The sequence below is a fragment of the Rhinichthys klamathensis genome, unplaced genomic scaffold (assembly GCF_029890125.1).
Source record: "Rhinichthys klamathensis goyatoka isolate OS25496 unplaced genomic scaffold, OSU_Roscu_1.1 h1tg000011l_1, whole genome shotgun sequence".
In the NCBI taxonomy this organism is placed as follows: Eukaryota; Metazoa; Chordata; class Actinopteri; order Cypriniformes; family Leuciscidae; genus Rhinichthys; species Rhinichthys klamathensis.
The window spans coordinates 12,384,096-12,402,176 of record NW_026606564.1 but is presented as its reverse complement, the minus strand read 5'-3'; the positions used below and the strand labels follow the sequence as shown (position 1 = coordinate 12,402,176).

Here is an 18,081-nt window from a genome sequence, read left to right as displayed (position 1 = left end):
AATGACCAATTACCCAATTTCAGTTTGGGCTAAATATACCCAAATATCCACTATACCTAGAGCCGCCCCTGGATTCTCAAGAAGATGTATTCATATTAGCGAGCTCATAGATAACCGTGAATGTGGAAAAAAAAATTCAACATTCTGCAAAATCTTTGCATCCAAGAAGAAGCGAACAATATACAGGAGGATAATAAGAAAAATATCTTTATTTGACTTAAAAAAAAAACATCCAGATTTGAAATATAATAGACAAAACAACAACAAAAAGACAATTAAAACAGTTAAAGCTGGAAACAAGAAAATTGAAAAGTTTTTTTCTCTTCATGCCTCTTTCATTCACACATCTGACATCATCACAGTTTTGTGGGCAGTTACCTGATCTCGTGCGAGACACACACACACACGCTCTCTTTTTCTCACGCACACACATACAGTACACACTGGGTAGAAGCAGATTTTGAATTGATAACATTTGCAACATAGATCTTTACTCGAAGGCAGATAACAATCACACACACACACACACACACACAGCCACAAACTGTTTCTTAGTATTTAGCATTATATAACTTCTTGTCAGATGTCATTCAGAGAAATAATTACTTTGATTACATTCAAGATATCTATACACCTATACAGTACATTCGGCTTTGCATTTACACACTTACATGCATGCAATATAAATACTCATATGTCGCCGAGTTAAAAAACAATGAGGAAAAATAGAGAATTGTGTTAGGAAAGCAGTGTAATACAGACTGGAAAAAGAAAATTATGCAAAATATACAGCGATTTATCAAACATATTTGACCCACTAACAAACAGTTCTTACTATATTTTGAGAGAAAAATAGTTACATTTGTAGTTGTTACTTTTGGTCCTTAAAAACCTGCTTCATCTTTTCTAATTTAATACAACATGTTTCACTACAAAAGCATGACGATTTGAGTGAAAAGTTGAACTTGTCTAATAGCATTTTGTTGTCTCGCTTTCATGACCGCCGACATGAACTGATGACCATATTTTGACAATAAGAAATCTGACCAAGAATCTCAGATCTCCCATGTGTTCTCAGACTTTTGGGCCGCACAGTTTATCGAGACATAATTCACCAGCAACTTTGATCATCATGAAAATCACTATATGATCGTTGTGTCCGAAGAGCTGTTTAGATGCGCGTTGTAGCTTTTGGGATGTGAAAGTGGGTACTTGGTCAGGCAATTGCAGTACGATTTCAAGTCTTCATTACCATGTTAATGATCCTTCATTTGGAACATGAGCTCTTCTATGTGACGGTTACTCTTGCAAGTGTTGGATGCTCCTCTGATACTCTTCTACAGGTAAAGCACCGTGACTCTGAAGCTCGTATCCGCGCAAGTAGTGACCGTTGGTCTGGCCTGCAAAATACAGGAGCTGCCTGGCAAACATGGGCTCCACCTGAGAAACAAGACAAGACATGTTCAGCAGATCTCACGCCAGATGGAAAGATTTCACACCACAACTATTCTTAGTTCTGGCATGAAACTCTAGATGGCGCAGGCTGATAGGTCTTTAACTCATTCGGTAGAGATCACATCATTATCTACATGGCACAGCTGATTGGTTGCTGTTGCAATCAGTGGCCAACATTCAAACACTGGTGTGTTGCTGCTGGTAGCATTATGCAGTGTGCTTTCAGAAACCCTTCCCCTTCCCCAGCTCCACCTGTATAGATCTGCCACGGGGGTTACTTCATGTATGTGACGTGTGCAAGCATGTCTTACATCCTCACAGCAGTGTCTGTGAATGAATTGGCAGTAGAAAGTCTCGGTAGCAGATCTATTACGTCAAGACCAAATACATTAACATTGCCGTATCCATTACCATGCCAATCTCCCAAGAGTTGTCATGACAGAATAACCGTAACGTCACAGGAAAATATTGTTGGAATCACTTTCAGAACGATTTTTCCAGCTGATAAAAACACTGACGGCCAATCAGAATCCATCGTGCCTTAAAGAGCCCGAGCCTGACAAAACTGCAGTGCGCACTAAAGATAAACAGATTGTTATCGTTCGCTGATGTCTACACTAATACAGATATCATTACAGTTATCTTTATTGTTATCGCTCTTGGTGTGAACTGGCTTTAGTGAGGTAAAGAACTACAATCCCCTGAGGCATTGCGAACAGCATAAGAGCTCTTTTGGCCGTTTAGCTTGTCATGACTCTCTGATTGATGGACATTTCTATACAGCATCAATGGGTAATGTAGTTTTCACCACAAATTCTGCTGTTAAACACGATTATAAAAATAAAATAAAAGTTGCACTCTAAAGTTGTGCTCTATTGCAGATCTTCCTTCTCATCAAATTGAGACGTCCTGTAAATCTTATGCATCGTTAAGCACTTTTGTTCTCTATCGTTACCAAGATGATGCTGACGTTTCATTCTAAACATCACATCTGGGTATGCTCCTCACTGTTGGTGAATTATGATTATTTCAATCATGCCAACTCGGGGAATAGTTTTAGCATGTTATTGAATATGGCAATGTTAATGTATTTGGTCTTGGCAGACTAGATCAGCTGCGCTGTTGATTATTAATAGATACAAAGACACGCTGCTGTGAGCATGTAAGATATGATGATGATGACGCATGAATAGGCATACATAAATCCCGTAGCAGGTGGAGCTGGGGAGGTGGAGGGGTTCAGAGGAACTGTGATAAAGCGCCACTAGCAAACACTGAACCAGTCTATTTAAATGTTGAGCAAGCAATCTCATTGGCTGCAGGATCAGCAGAGGCCAATCAGCTTGTGCCATGAGGTAATGATGTGCTTGCAGATTTAATTCAAAGGACCAGCCTGCACCCTCAAGAGATTCATGACTGAACTAGATATGTATAACATATCTGAATACAGTGTTTGAAGAATATGCATCTACTGTGTTCACACTAAAGGTGATGATACACAGGGCAACATTTTGAGCAATGTTGCTGGGCAATCTTGCCGAGCGATTGTTGCTTGGGCACTTTCCCATTGAAAATGGGCAATAAATTTCTATCTGGATATTTTAGGTCGGTCGTGGTTGCCCGTTGACGGCAACATTGCCCAGCAACATTGCTCAAAAAGTTGCCCTGTGTATCATCACCCTTATACATTTAAAATCCCAGACCGCAACATAGTGTCGGCCCAGATCCGGTACATGTGGACTCCACGTGTTTCAGATGTGAGCCGGATCTGGGTAGACACTATGTTGCTGTCTGGGATTAGTATGGAGGTGGCTGGTTTTACCTGAGCTGTGATCATTTTGCTCTGCCGCTGGGGGTCCGGGAACTCGTCCCCAAAGCACAGCACCACCTGAGAGCGCGGCATGGGGCGGCCGTGGTGGATGAAACCCTGCAATTCTGTATTGAGAAGAACAACAGATCACATCATCAGTTAAACAGATAATACAGTCGAATTTCACATATTTAAGGGTGAATCTCACACAAAAAAGCTCATCCCACTATCAAAATAAAAACATATTTAGCATGAAGAACATGAAGCCATTTTGGATCATTGAAATTTTTGTCAATATAATGTCAAAATTACCGAAATGCATGTTTTGCCTATTGTAATTATTGATCAATGGTAGGTTATTCTCATTATATATTACTATAATACACTGTAAAAAAAGGTTTTGTAAAGTTAAAAGTTTTGTAAATAAAACAAAGATTATTGGAGTATGTTCAACAAAAAAATACTATTTAAGATTTCACAACTGAATACATTTGTTACTCGCCATTTCCTTGTAATAATTGTGAAATTTACTAGCAAATTCTGAGTGAAAATTTGTTTTTACATTAAAAAAAAGTCAGCGTTCATTTTTGCATAAATAAAAATAAATTCTTCATTTAAATAATTTTTCAAATTGCAGTAATGAGAATGAGATTTATTTGCATTTTATTGATCCAGCAATAACAATTGTGATGGGGTGGAATGTGTTTAATATGATTTCGATAATATTACTGACAGATTGAAAAGATTTCAAATTTATTAAAATGCTTAAAATGTAATTTAAGAAACAATAAAAAAAATGATATGCCTTACAATATATGAAGTGGTACAAAGGTGTTTGAAATTACTGAGGGGTTATTTTAATGCCATTTGACATTCTTTACAGTCAGTACTCTTCCCATCAAAGATTAAAAAAAAAAAACTCCTGATGAGCAATAATGTGAACACTAGACCCCCATGTTCACATAAATTGATGACTAGTAGAAAGCTGAAATGCAAATGAACTTTAGCAGGTGCTGATGGAGTCCGTATGAATGTGTGTGATGGTCAGGAACACTCGCTAAGAGCTTGCTGGAAAATACCAAAGTCAAGCACAGAGTGCAAAGTGTGACATTAGAGACAGACCTAATCATGACATGTGGCAAACCACTCATAGGTTAATGAACACACCGCTTAACTGCCACAAGTTAAATGACAGGCTTTTCCCCTGATAACACAAAAGAGTATGGGCTAAAAGATGCTCACTTGATCAAGTTAAAAACACACTTCCTCAGCATTTCTACAGATAGGCAAACATCTTCGGACTAAAATGTCAGCGTTCATTTAAAGTCACCCTAAAGTCTACACTCTTAAAAATAAAGGTTCTTTATTGGCATTGATGGTTCCGTGAAGAACCTTTATTAGAATTATTAGAATATTCTCCACACTGTGAAAAGGTTCTTTGAGGAACCAAACTCGGTTCTGGAGGTCCTGCAGAGTTTAGCTCCAGCTTACTTGCCTAGCAAGACCTTGATTAGATGGTTCAGGAGTGTTTACATTATTTTGGAGCTGAACTCTGTAGGACAGTGGCCCTACAGGAGCACGATTGGACACCCTTGATCTATTGCATTGCTACATTCTTAGAAAAAAAGGTTCAAAAGGGGATCTTGACTCAATTTTAGGCCCTGTTTACACTTTTTCCATTTTAAAACGACGTTTTAAAATGCAAACGATCCTCTTCCATACTGGTGTTTCCACAGCATTTCAGAAAAGATCTCCATCCACACTATACGGCCAAAAACGCATGTCACATGAGCATTCATGCACACTGAACATGCGGGTAGAAGTGTAAGCAGTTGCCGATTGCTCTAATAATAGCTAGCCTCTAGAGTCTTGCGCATGTAGGCAGCTGCAGGATTATTAAATGCAGAGTTTAACTGCACAATAGCTGATAAAAAGGACAACAAAATCAGCATGGTCATCGAGGCTGGTCTGTTATTGTCGTGTTACGATAGCGTAATGGTCATGTGATAGGGGCTTGACGAATCAGGGAAGGATACGCAATGATCCAGAAGACCCAATCAGGGAGCGAATGTGGGCAGCCATGCTTTCGTTTTCATTAGTCTCCGCTTTGGTCCGTCTACACTGAAACACAACCCCGGAGTTTCCAAACTAAAACAGGGTCTGCAGCGTTTTCCAAAAGTCGAAAACTCTGGAGTAGTGTGGACGCCAGGCATAACCGTAGCAAAAGTTATGAGTTTTAAAACGGAAATGCACTAGCGCAAACAGGGCCTTAAAGAACTCTTTATCCCAAAAAGGTTCTATATAACACTATAAAGTTGTTGTTTTTTGCAGTGATGCCAAAGAAGAACCATTTTGGATTCCCCAAAGAATCTTTCAGTGAACAGTTCTTAAAATAAAAAATTGTTCCCCAAGTGTGTCAACATTTTATTTATCTGAAGAACCATAAAGACACTTTGGAATGTGGAACTTGTGGAATGGAAAGGTTGCATGGCTGTTAAAGGTTCTTCATGGAACCATAATTTCCAATAAAGAAATGTCTTCAATGATTGCATAATACTTGCATACAGTATTTAATGGGTTATTTCAGTTATTTTTCTAGTGATAACGTATTTTTACACGCTGTCTAATTCATAAAGTTTAATTACAATGATAAATTACTTAAAACAAAATGAATAAATTAATTAAAACTAATTCCACAAAATGATCCCATGATTGGGAGCCCCTAAAAGGTTCTCTATATAAGGCGCCTGAAATAACTCTTTAAGGTTCTATATAGAACCTTTTCTTCAAAGAGTGCACAAAACCCCTTTTAGAACCTTTATTTTTAAGAGTTTAAGAATCAACATGGACTATTCAAAAAGACTGCTTATTTTTACATTGTGAAACATCCATACAGTAGTTATTCCTTAAATGGTTGCATTCAACTGAATATGATAGCTTGTGTAACAATGGTTTTGCGAACGAATTACACAGACATCCGTTCTGCACGTTTCATAAATTAGATATGCACGGAAGCATGTGCGCCACATCGCCAACCCAAACAATCACAAAAATGCTTATCTAACAGCGGATAATTGTGTTCAAAAAGATCTAATCGACCTGCATCTTAATGAAAGGGACTTTAGTCAAACTGGGCTGATTCTTGGACTACACACAAATCCCCACTGGCCTGAGATCTTCAAAATATACCATCAACTCAAGTCAGGGGCAGGTCTGTATGGTCTAAACCAGGGGTGCCCAATCCTGCTCATGCCGATCGACTGTCCTGCACAGTTCATCTCCAACCCTAATCAAACACACCTGCCTTTAATTTTCAAGTGATCCTGAAGAGCTTGACTAGCTGGTTCAGGTGTGTTTGATTAGGGTTGGAGATGAACTGTGCAGGACAGTCGATCGGCAGGAGCAGGATTGGGCACCCCTGGTCTAAACCATAGGTCTTTAACCCTGCTCTTAGAGGCCCACTGTCCTGCAGAGTTTTACTCCAACCCTAATCAAACACACCTGAACCAGCTAGTTAAGCTCTTCAGGATCGCTTGCGAATCACAGACTGAAGCAGGTTTGATATAAACTCTGCAGGGCAGTGGGCCTCCAGGAGTAGGGTTGAGGGTTGAAGACCTCCAGGAGTAGGGTTGGAGACCTCTGGTCTAAACCAAGCACATGTTGCAGTGAAGAGTGAAATCTCCTCTCACCTGACAGGAATTGCTGCGTGTCCATCAGCTTGCAGGTCTGCTCTTTCTCCAGCTTGTTTGGCTTGTCTGCATACGGTGCCAGTGGACCTTCCCAATACACCCTGCCTTGGCACAGGCGCTTGGCGTACAGCCCGTCCGGCGCCAGCCACAGCAGAACGCCACGCTCCAAGATGTTGGGCAGCTTCTCGGCCCCGCGCCGCTGGGACTGAGGGTATGGGAAGGGAAAGAGCACAGGCTCTGCCCCACCATAGAGCCTTTCCTCTGGGCAAGGAGAAGAAGGGGACGAAGGGGATCCCGGGGACGAGGAGGACGAGATTCGACAACCTTCAGGGCTGCTGGTGGTCACTTCCTTAACAAGTGACTCGCGATAGTACAGCGAGACGTGCAGGCGACAGTCTACGGAGGACAGAACATCGAAAGGTTTGGAGTTTAGTCATGGTGACTGGTTTAACATTTTCTAGGCAAAACTCGCTGCAATGCACAATTTAGGTGTTTTATGTGGTTTCTAGGTGGTTGCTTATTGGCTCAATACACAATACCACCAACCTCAATACACAATCTAAATCGCATATAATCCTATAAAAACATCATATAATGCTCGTGTTTGTTTACCTGAAATGGCCATGGCTTCAGCGGATCTCATACTGGGGTCCATTGCCACTGGATGGGTTTCTGCCGGTGAGTAGGTGTAGAAGGAGCCAGATATCTGGTATCCTGGAAAGTATACCAGCATTAAAATAGCTGAATTTACAACAGCTGACACTAATGTTTTCAAAAGCGCCATCAAAAATAAAGAAGTGCCTAGGAAGTTAATTATATAAAATAATATCCCAGCTAACAAATATATGTTCTAAGAAATTTGTTTCTAGAGTTCCCATTAAGTTATGAAAACGTTATTTCTGAAAAGTCTCTGAATGCCCAGGTTTTTTTTATTTATGTTTTGGTTATGCAAACGTTAAGCATTCTATTTCATCATTTCGCAAATATTTTGAATGTTCTCTGAACGTTCTGAAACATTTTTAAAAAACGTAGACGACCGCCCAACTAAAATGTTTAGGAAAAAAACATTCCATGAACGATGTATAAATAACGTTTTTTTTTTTTGTGCTTACATTTTGAGAACATTATTAAAGACCAGATAACTCTAACCAAACATTCTATTAACTTTACTAGAAGAATGTTTGTTCATAACTTTGATAGAATATTTGCTAAAATTGTAAGAACATTCCCTGTTATCTGGGATGTTTAGCTTTCCACTTTCTCTCATTGTAAGCCTTCAACAATCAGAGTCGGGATGGAGAGCAGACCCAGACCACGACTGGACTAGACCAATGCCTAAACCAGAAACCCAGATCAAGACTCGTCAGTCCAAGGACAAGGCTACCTTCATTTTACAATTTAGAGCCTTTTTTTTATGAAGGTTAAGTAGCATTTCAGGATCATGCAGTTCTTGTAAATTCTGTAATGGTGATTACAATTATCACCTTTAGTACAATTATCCCTGAAACAAATAATGATAAAGCCAGATCTGGACAAAGATTTGACCAAGGCACTGTTTGCATCATCTTGAGAGTCCCAATACAAAATGAGTTGCAGACGGTCAGAAGTCCGTCTGTGATGCAAATTTATTGGTACACCTTGAGTTCGCCGTTTTGCAGAGTGAGAAGAGACACTAATAAATAACCTTTAATACAGACACAGTGTATCATAAATATGGATTTCCTCTTTCTTTTTAAAGTTGCTCCCCTTCGATAAACGCTGTTCTCAATCATTACAGGAACAAGCGAACAAGAGAGCGCTTCTAGCACCAATAATAACAGCTAGCTTCTCTGAAAAAAAGATAACCCTTTGAATCAAAGTCTATGGAAGTATATGCTCTAAACGTTTGCTAGGGCGTGACTTGATAGCTTCATGAAGATCCTGGGAAGCTGATTGGTTGTCTGAGTAAAATGATTGGTTGTCTGAAGAGAATGTGAGAGGTGCTTGCTGTGCGAAAATACAATGCCTCGAGTCAAAATATGCTAGCATGATTCTAACACAATTAGAACAATTAAACACAATTTTAAGGGATAGTTCACCCAAAAATGAAAATTCGGTCATTAATTACTCACCCTCATGTCGTTCCAAACCTGTAAAACTTTCGTTCATCTTCAGAACACAAATGAAGACATTTTTGATGAAATCGGAGAGATTTCTGACCCTCCATTGACAGTCTACGCAACTACCACTTTGTCGCTTCAAAAAGTTCATAAAGAGATCGTAAACTAATCCATATGAATTGAGTGAATTTTCTGAAGAGACAATCACTTTATATGATGAACAGATTTAATTTAGGCTTTTATTCACATATAAACATTGATCAGAGAACTTAAACAGAAACTCAACTGACGCGCAAAAACGAAACCTCATTGGTTCTTGCGGAAGCTCAAACGTTCTGCGTAACACAAGAATGAACCTCACTGGTTCTCACACGTCAAGCAAACATGCTTGAGCTTCAGTTTTCCACAACTGATGTGTAAGTTGATGAAAATTTTCGGAGAATTTTGGACTAAACCACTTAACTCATATGGATTACTTTCACAATATCTTTATTAACTTTTTGAAGCATCAAAGTGGTAGTTGCGTAGACTGTCAATGGAGGGTCAGAAATCTCTCAGATTTCATCAAAAATGTCTTCATTTGTGTTCCGAAGATGAACGAAAGTCTTGCGGGTTTGGAACGACATGAGGGTGAGCGAATGACAGAATTGACATTTTTGGTGAACTATCCCTTTGATGTTGTCAACTCATTTTGTAGTATTGTAGAAGCTGGAAGCCGATACCGTTGTCACAGGGCGATGCGTGCCAGGGTAAGGAGCGAGTCGGGGGATACGGACACTGGCCGTACGGTAACTCCGCGTGAGGCGTCTGGGCATGAGGCTGGTCTGCACTATATTCCCTCCAATCACGCCTCTCCTGGGGGAGCATATATCCTGGGATCTGCAGGAGATAATGGGGAGGTTTTTGAGTCTTTATCACTAGACTACCCTGAGGAAAACAACATGGTCACCAGCATAGGTTTCATTTTGGATACCGATACCCAGCATGCAAGAATGGCTATTAGATTTCTTAAGTAGATTAACCAATGAGATTTACTTTCCCAAAAGCATCGTAAGCCTAAATATATCATAATCATTGCCACCAATGGCGTCTCTATGATCAACTTACAGTATAGCTTCAATTCTGCTTTTGAGAAACGCAGCCGTGAACCAGCTGGTCTTTTCAGCAGGGGTTGATTGTGCACTTTCACTTCAGGGTTATTATGGTAAACCAAAACTAGAGCAAAAACTAAAGCCATTTAAAAAACTTGGTGCACTAATTTAACTAAAACTACTGATGTAAACATTAACACTATAGAGATATTTAAAAACATAATAATAATAAACATAACAAAATGACTATAATTGAAACTCAAACAGATAAAAAAGAGCTATTTATAAATATTAACATAACTATAATAGTATCTCAATGATACTAAAATAACTCTCACTTGGAAAGCGTCTGCTAGGAAAAAAGTAAATGTAAATGTAGTTGATGAAGATGCAATGCTAATAGGACACTGAATACAATAGGAAATATCTCTTCACATGGGACGTCTGCCATGGATATTAATAATTTGAGAAAAGTGTGACATCATGGCATCTTACCTGAGGCTGTAGAGGTGGATAAGGAGAATGCATGGGATAACTAATAGGAGTCACGTGTGCCGTGTTGTCCTCCATACTACTGGCCTTAGAGCCTAAAATGCAAAAATAACAGCTCTTCATACCCTTCGCAGAGAATAAGTGCACAACAATGTTTATCAATCTCAAGCTGCAAAACCTGCACGTTTTATTTTATTTTTTTATCTCTCATTGTGATCTTGAATCAGAATAACTTCCCCTCCCTCTTCTCTTCTCTGATGATGAGGGCGGGGCAACCTGTCAATCACATGAGATCAGCCAATAGCAAACCACCACCATCCAATCAGTTCCCCACGGACAAAACCAAGCCCCGCCCCACATTTGTTCTTGTTTAAGAAGCCGTTCACAACTTCTATTTCATGTTGAGTTTTATTTTGGTTTGCTCACAAAGAAAGCAAGCATAGGTTTCGGAAAGCCGATCTCATGGAAAACAATTTTACAAGTTAGTGATTTTGAATCAATTCGCCAAGATGTAAAATAGTCATGTGTTGATCCCTCCTTCCTGTGTTGATGTACTTCTCGTTTAAACAGAAGCTTTTTTTAATGTGTGTGTATCTACTAAAGCATTTACTCAAAGATGCACGTTCTCTTCCAGTTCAAATCTTGCCTCTACTTCACAGGTAGTTCACAAGCTCTAAGAATAGCAACTAGGTGTGAATCTATTTTTTAAGTCACCATTTATGAAATTCTTGTTCTTGCACAAAATACTCTGATATTTTAGGGTCCAACCAGATGTCTTCATGGTCTTGACCCAACCTCCCAAAAGCACAAGCTCGAGTTATGCAAGGTCTGAGGGGTGATTTTGTTGCTTAGCGCTGTGCACTTGGTAACCGAAGCTCTCTATAAAAAGCTTGAGGGATTTTAGCACATGTAGCGGCTTCCTCTTAGCTTCCTGCTACACATACTGAAGGCAAGTAGCAATATTTAATGTGAATGCAGAGCAAATTAGCTCTGCTCAAAATTGTGCTCGCTTTTCAGAAAGAGCCGGTGAGTTTCAATGCATCAAACCAAGACCAAAAACTGCACCCTTTAAATAGGTGACTTCCTATTACCAAAAAGTGCATTAGAAGGCAACCAATAAATTGGTAATAAAAGACCTTCTATTCTCGAAACAAGAGAAAACCAAGCATCCAATGGAAATTACCTCTCTTTGCTCCTTCTGGTATTATCCTGTAGACCTTGTAAGGATCGGATATGTCTAACTGGCTTCGCTCCACCAGTTCATCGAAGTCATTACTTTTGTTCAGGGCACAGCGGAGTCTCGTCTTCCATGTTGGAGGGTCTGGTTTGTCCAAGCCTTCCCTGTATTTGCCTTTGAACAGAGCCCAAGCCTACAACAACCATGAAGAGAAGATGAGATGAGAAGAAGCCATGAAGAAGGAGAACTTTAATGCTCACATCTACCAATTATGAACAGATAGGAACCCTGTATATATAAAAGACGATGGATGTCAGAATGGATAGTCATTCGGATTCCTATTAATGATAATAATATAATAAGGAAATTAATAAAATGCTGTATACTTAGTATATTTGATTGATTGAACTGTCAATGCGGTTGTTTCTAAAAACGCAGTGCCAATCCAGCCATTCAATGGGCTTTTTCAGCTCAGTGCAAAACTAAAGCATCTTCTCTGACTGACATAAATCATCCTACAGAATATGAGGTTACACTTTATTTTAAGCTGACATGGTTACATTGTACTTACATAAGTATAATATTATAATATTAATTAACTACATATGCTATATGTTACTTGTAATTATGCATATATAGCAAATACATGTATTACTGTGTAACTACGTTGAATATGATTTAAAAAAAGTAAAAAAAACAGCCTAAAATAAAACGTATTACACACACTGTCAAAAATGTGCCTTAATGTATTTACTATTATAATATTGCCTATACATTATACAGTTGCCCCAGAACGTATGAGGACACTGAAGCCACTTAGAGGTGCATTGATGCATCGCATCAGATAACAAAATATCAAACCACGTGGCTAAAAACAAATGCGTTTTTCTCAGAACAATCTGCACTTTTCTTCATAATATTTTGCTTGTTGACCTTGGATCAGTTGGTGTTTTTAATGGACGTATGAAGTCATGTTCACACAAGTGTCCCATAACTATAGCATTATCTAATGTTTGCAACCACTTCTCTCTTCATTTTCAACACTAGATCTATTGTTGCGTATCATTTAAAAGCTAACCGACTTCTGTCGGTCTTTGTCTTGCTTGAAAAAAGTGAGTGTAAAGAACTTGGTTTGATAACTACGCAGATTTGAATACGGTCTAAAATTGAATAAAGCTGTAAAAAAAAAGAAGTTGCTACCTTCAATTTTTACGTACATTCAACTTTAATGTTTAAGTCGTTACAACTTAAATTTGGGTCAAATGAGTTAAGTCATTTTCAACTTAAGTTATACAAGATTCAACTTATTTTGATGAGTTAAAGCAATGCAAAAACATAAGTTGTCATAACTTATTGATAATATCTTTTACAGTGACATCCTCAATCACCTTGAAGAGCGCCGCGTCCTCGTCGCGATTGTAGTCCTGCTTCCCCGCGTGTTTCCAGGGAATCCTGAAAATGCTTTTCTCGTCATTTTCCCAAACCAAGCCGGGATACTCCCCGCTGTCAATCTGATCGATGAGCCACTGTCTAAGTTTGCCATTCCCACAACTGACTGACATGCTGCAGTCCCCATCTAAGTTCATGTCTGTCCGGGAGCAGGTGCACATGCAGTGAGCAGAAGAGTGTTTCAGATGAGTTCATGCATGCATATTCCTTAATAACAAACTAAATAATAACTACTCTACAGCAGGCGTTCAGGTGAAACCAACAGACACTGGTGTAGGCTATAAAAAAAAGCATCTAGAAGTACAGAAAGAATGAAGCTTAAACTTTGAAAGTTTACATGCAAGTCAATAAACTACACACATGCACATATAAAAGAATAAGTATGAAGCATAAGCATCATAAATTCACAGGCTACATTTTTATCATTTTATTTTTAAAACCAAGTCGCATTCAGCTCATTTAGGCTGACCAAGGCTCAACAAGTCTTACCTTAGTGAATGCAGACAGCTTGACTTCACTTTCACAGCCGACACTTCTCAAGTCATGACAGAGGAAGGTGTTTCTATTCTTAAATAATGTAAAGTGCACTAGGTGGAGAGATGGGTGGAGCGTTACGTGGAAGCGTGTTTCTCCCTCCAGCAACATTAAGAGTTGAAGACTTCAGAGAAACACGACACAACCGCAAGAATAAACATCCAACATACGGGAAATCCCTCGTCCGAGACACACACATATACACACACACACGATGGAACAAAAATAATGTCGATAAAATATGCCAGAAAATCTCCCAGCACTCGTCATCAGAATTATCCTGGTGTTTGATGTTTGTTTATGTAGGTTTCTTTGAGGAAATTCACAGCCGTCGCAGTCACGGAACAAGACCTGTTATCTGTCCCGTCAACAGAGACTCATGGCAAAGTAATTGTGACTTTTCAAAACACTTACAGAAAGACAGAGTCGTACACTGCTCGGGGGTGAGTTTAAACCCTAAAATAATAGAAGCATACGATATCATACGATATATGACATATCAAATTCATCAAGCGTTTCATATCAAGTCATTTCAAATATCAACGTGTTGGGAGTGTTGAATATGCCGCCACCTGCTGTCTTCCCGCGAAACAACAGCGTTGAGAACAAGGTACTCCGTAGCATATTTAGATATAATATTAGCAGGTTCTGGATGATTATGCATCAGCCAATGTGTTATTATAGAAAATAAACAGGAACATTTGCCAATTTAGTTTTTATAGCACAACATTTAAAATATTAAAAGATGGGTAAGATGCATATGAATGAATGTATAAATGGCTTTTTATATAATTATTTTTAATATTTATATACACACACACAATTGACACTTTAGTATATATGTCAATGTAAAATACTAAATCAACTGCTCTATTTAAAATGCTATTTTGACCATTTAGTTGATACTAATTGAATAACAGACAACACAGAATACCAGTAAAAGAGATTCATTTGTAAGGTAAAATTCATATAGGCTACAGGCATATGAATATTTACATATTTAATTGCCCATATTTTAATTGAAGATATGTCATAGTAGAAACACTGAAATCAAATTGAATGATTTCACTCAACCTGTAGGTTTTAATGAAAGCAATGTTTGAAATTTACAAATAATTGATGGTAATATTAAATAATAACCCCATTAACTAACTCTGAATTTGGCTTGAGAAGCCTTGTTTTAAATAACTTTCATAGGCTCAAATTTTGAATTGAATTGTTGAAATTGAGGTTTGGGACAGCATGGTTTCTAGCATGAATTACCCAAGCGGCAACCTTCACGGTTCATGTCTCTCTCTTGAATCCAACACAGAAGTGACTTAAACTGCAGTTCATCGACTGGCCGCTAGAGACAGGCTCCAAAAGAGAGTCAATCCCATAGACCCCCATGGTCAAAATTTTACTGCTTTAAAAAATATTTTTACAGCCTGGTGCAAAAAGTGTTTTTGGTCTATATAGCTAATTTTGCCCTACATGACAACTGTGAGGGGGGTTACTTTTTTTATAACTCATCCGCCTTAAAGTTCTGCTCAATTAAGGGCGTGGCCACTTGAGTGACAGGTGTATTGCCGCTGATGTCACTACTAGCCGTTTGTCTGCTGTTTGTTAGCGTCACGTCACCTCAGCTAATCCGCCTCGATGCTCCTTTTCATTTATCCGGGAGTGACGCGCTGCCAAGATAGCGACAAGATAGCGGCTTCAAAAATGCTCTTCAGAAACCAACGGGTGATGTCACAGACACTATGTCCATTTTTTTTCTAGTCTATAGAATTACCACATTGTTAGCATGTTTTAGCACAATGCTAACATGTTTTATCATGTTGCTAATATGATTTAACAGGATGTTAACATTAATTAGTATTTTGCTAACATGTTTTAACATGTTATCATGAATTAGCATGATGCTATCATATTTTAACACATTGCTAACATGAATTAACATGTTGCTAACATTATTTAACATAGCTGATTCTCAATATGCGTTCTTCAGCGGTCTTGCGTCCTTGTACTTCGTCATCATCGAAGTTCTATTCCAATAATCAAGAACGCAGGGACACATGAAATTGCCAGGATGTTTTGGTATCGAGGATGCATCGAATGCAGACTTGAGAGAATCGGACCGTTAAAAATCCCAGAAGACACTGCGGGCGGCCGACGTACGGAAGCCTGTAAGCTTCAAACTTCTCGTTTCTCACCATAGACTGTGGTTCTCACTTAAGAGATTTCCTTAAGAAAGCGGTAGCATTTTTATTAGAATATTAAAAGGAATCTTAACATTGATAAAGCATGGCAACTCATTTTCATAAATACACACGGTAAAATAAAAATACATTTGTTTGAAAACAATGTGTATAATAATATTATATGTTTAATAGGTTGTGACATTTGTTTGTGATGTTAATTGTGTTGTATTTATTGTGCTTTGGTCATTAATCGCGATTTGCTGAGATTACAGTTAATCTGCAAGATCGCAGCACATCTCAATCTCACAAAGATACGTTCTGTGTCCTCGCGTCCTTCCGAGTTCGTTCTTTCAAGTCGTCTGGCAAGACCGGTCTCAACGGGAACGCAAGTCCGTTCCTTGCGTTCTTGGAATTGAGAAACAGCCGTTGTTAACATTAATTTGCATGTTTCTAACATTATTTTACAAACTTTTAGCATGAATTAACATGTCGCTAGCATGATTAAACATGAATTACCATCCTGCTAACATGAATTAGCATGTTGCTAACATGAATTAACATGTCGCTAGTAATTAACATGTTGTTAACATGAATTACCATCCTGCTAACATGAATTAGCATGTTGCTAACATGAATCAGCATGTTGCTAAAATGAATTAACATGTTGCTAACATGAAGTACCATCCTGCTAACATGAATTACCATCCTGCTAACATGAATTAGCATGTTGCTAACATGAATTAACATGTTGCTAACATGAATTAACATGTTGCTAACATGAATTAACATGTTGCTAACATGAATTAACATGTCGCAACATGCTTTAACATGTCGCTAACATGATTTAACATGTTGTTAGCATGAATTAACATGTCACTAGCATCATTTAGGATTAGCATGGTGGCTAGCATGATTTAAAATGTTTTGTTAACATGTTTTAACACATTGCTAACATCAATTACCATTTTGCAACATGATTAAACATGCTATTAACATGAATTAGCATGATTTAACAAGTTTGCTAACATGTCCTAAGCTAGTTGGTAGGCTTTGTTAATGATAGATACATAGTGGACGAAGCTTAAATGCTCTATTAGAGCAGAGGTGGAAAGAGTAATAAAATATTCTACTCTAGTAAAATTTCATTGCAGTAGTAGTACTTTTACTTAAGTACAAGTAAAATTACCGGTCTAAAAATCTACTCAAGTAAAAAGTAGTTCATTGAAGTAAAAGTTATTGAGTCACTTTTTTAACAGCGGGGGTGGGCGACTCTCCCGTGTAGGGTTGTAATGGTATGAGATTTTCACAGTCTATGGTCGCGTACTTGAGTATGTAGTAGACAAAGCGGCGCAGCTCATTCACACCAGTTCACACAGAAACGCAGAACAAGCAGGTTATATATCTACATTTTTGCGCTTAAACATTCACAGACCATGTCGCGATTGGATTTATTGCACAGTTCTACTTTCCATGCATTTATCCACCCATCATTTTGCGTGTTTTCGTGACATCTCACTGCGGGCGGTCGACCCAGTGGTCCTAGTGGTTTTGGGATATTTTACTGCAAAAATCCTACATATTATATATTCTTCAAGTCAATTAAAATAATTATTACATTTAAAAATAACACTATTAACGTGGCCTTCTGTGGCACACGTTAATAGTGTGCCACAGTAACTTTTACTCCACAAATCCCTAATTAACAAACAGACACACAAACCTTTGGCATTCAACAGCATAGGTCACTATTTCCCAGAGATCAACTGTTTCAACTGACTAGATCTCACAAATGTAGATATTCAGATGAAATGACAAAATTAAAATATCGTTTAGCCTTTCATTAAAAGTGCTGAGATGAGATTGTGTCTCATATAAAAAATAAAAAAGGCTCATCTTACCCCATGTTACCCTACCACTACAAAAATACCCGTAACGTTGATATTAAACAACATGTGCAGTTATTATTATTTAATTACTATTTCTACTCTCTCCTTATATGACTTCAGCATTAAAACAGCGCCTCGGCAAGCTTTGGTAATCCAGCTTCTCACATTCCCAGCAAGTGTAGAGGAAAAACACAAACAGTCAGTAAGAGACCATAG

At 38.4% G+C, this 18,081-nt stretch overlaps 1 protein-coding gene across 1 annotated transcript; it reads right to left on the bottom strand.

Moving 5' to 3' along the window:
• Positions 1-1,047: 1,047 nt before the first annotated feature.
• Positions 1,048-14,374, bottom strand: irf4a (interferon regulatory factor 4a). The gene is made up of 9 exons (XM_056265604.1): positions 13,752-14,374; positions 13,202-13,401; positions 11,820-12,006; positions 10,640-10,731; positions 9,776-9,932; positions 7,567-7,668; positions 6,955-7,350; positions 3,278-3,390; positions 1,048-1,440 (listed from the first exon to the last, which is right to left on the bottom strand). Exons 2-9 carry the CDS (start codon positions 13,397-13,399, stop codon positions 1,300-1,302), a joined length of 1,386 nt encoding a protein of 461 aa, XP_056121579.1. The 5' UTR covers positions 13,400-13,401; positions 13,752-14,374; the 3' UTR covers positions 1,048-1,299.
• Positions 14,375-18,081: the final 3,707 nt, after the last annotated feature.

Excerpts from the sequence above, each read along its gene's own strand:
- irf4a (XM_056265604.1), bottom strand. The coding sequence starts at position 13,399 with ATGAACTTAGATGGGGACTGCAGCATGTCAGTCAGTTGTGGGAATGGC. Across the intron at positions 7,351-7,566 it reads TGAAGCCATGGCCATTTCAG|ACTGTCGCCTGCACGTCTCG; the intron begins GTAAACAAACAC and ends TGTCCTCCGTAG. Across the intron at positions 1,441-3,277 it reads GCAAAATGATCACAGCTCAG|GTGGAGCCCATGTTTGCCAG; the intron begins GTAAAACCAGCC and ends CTTGTTTCTCAG.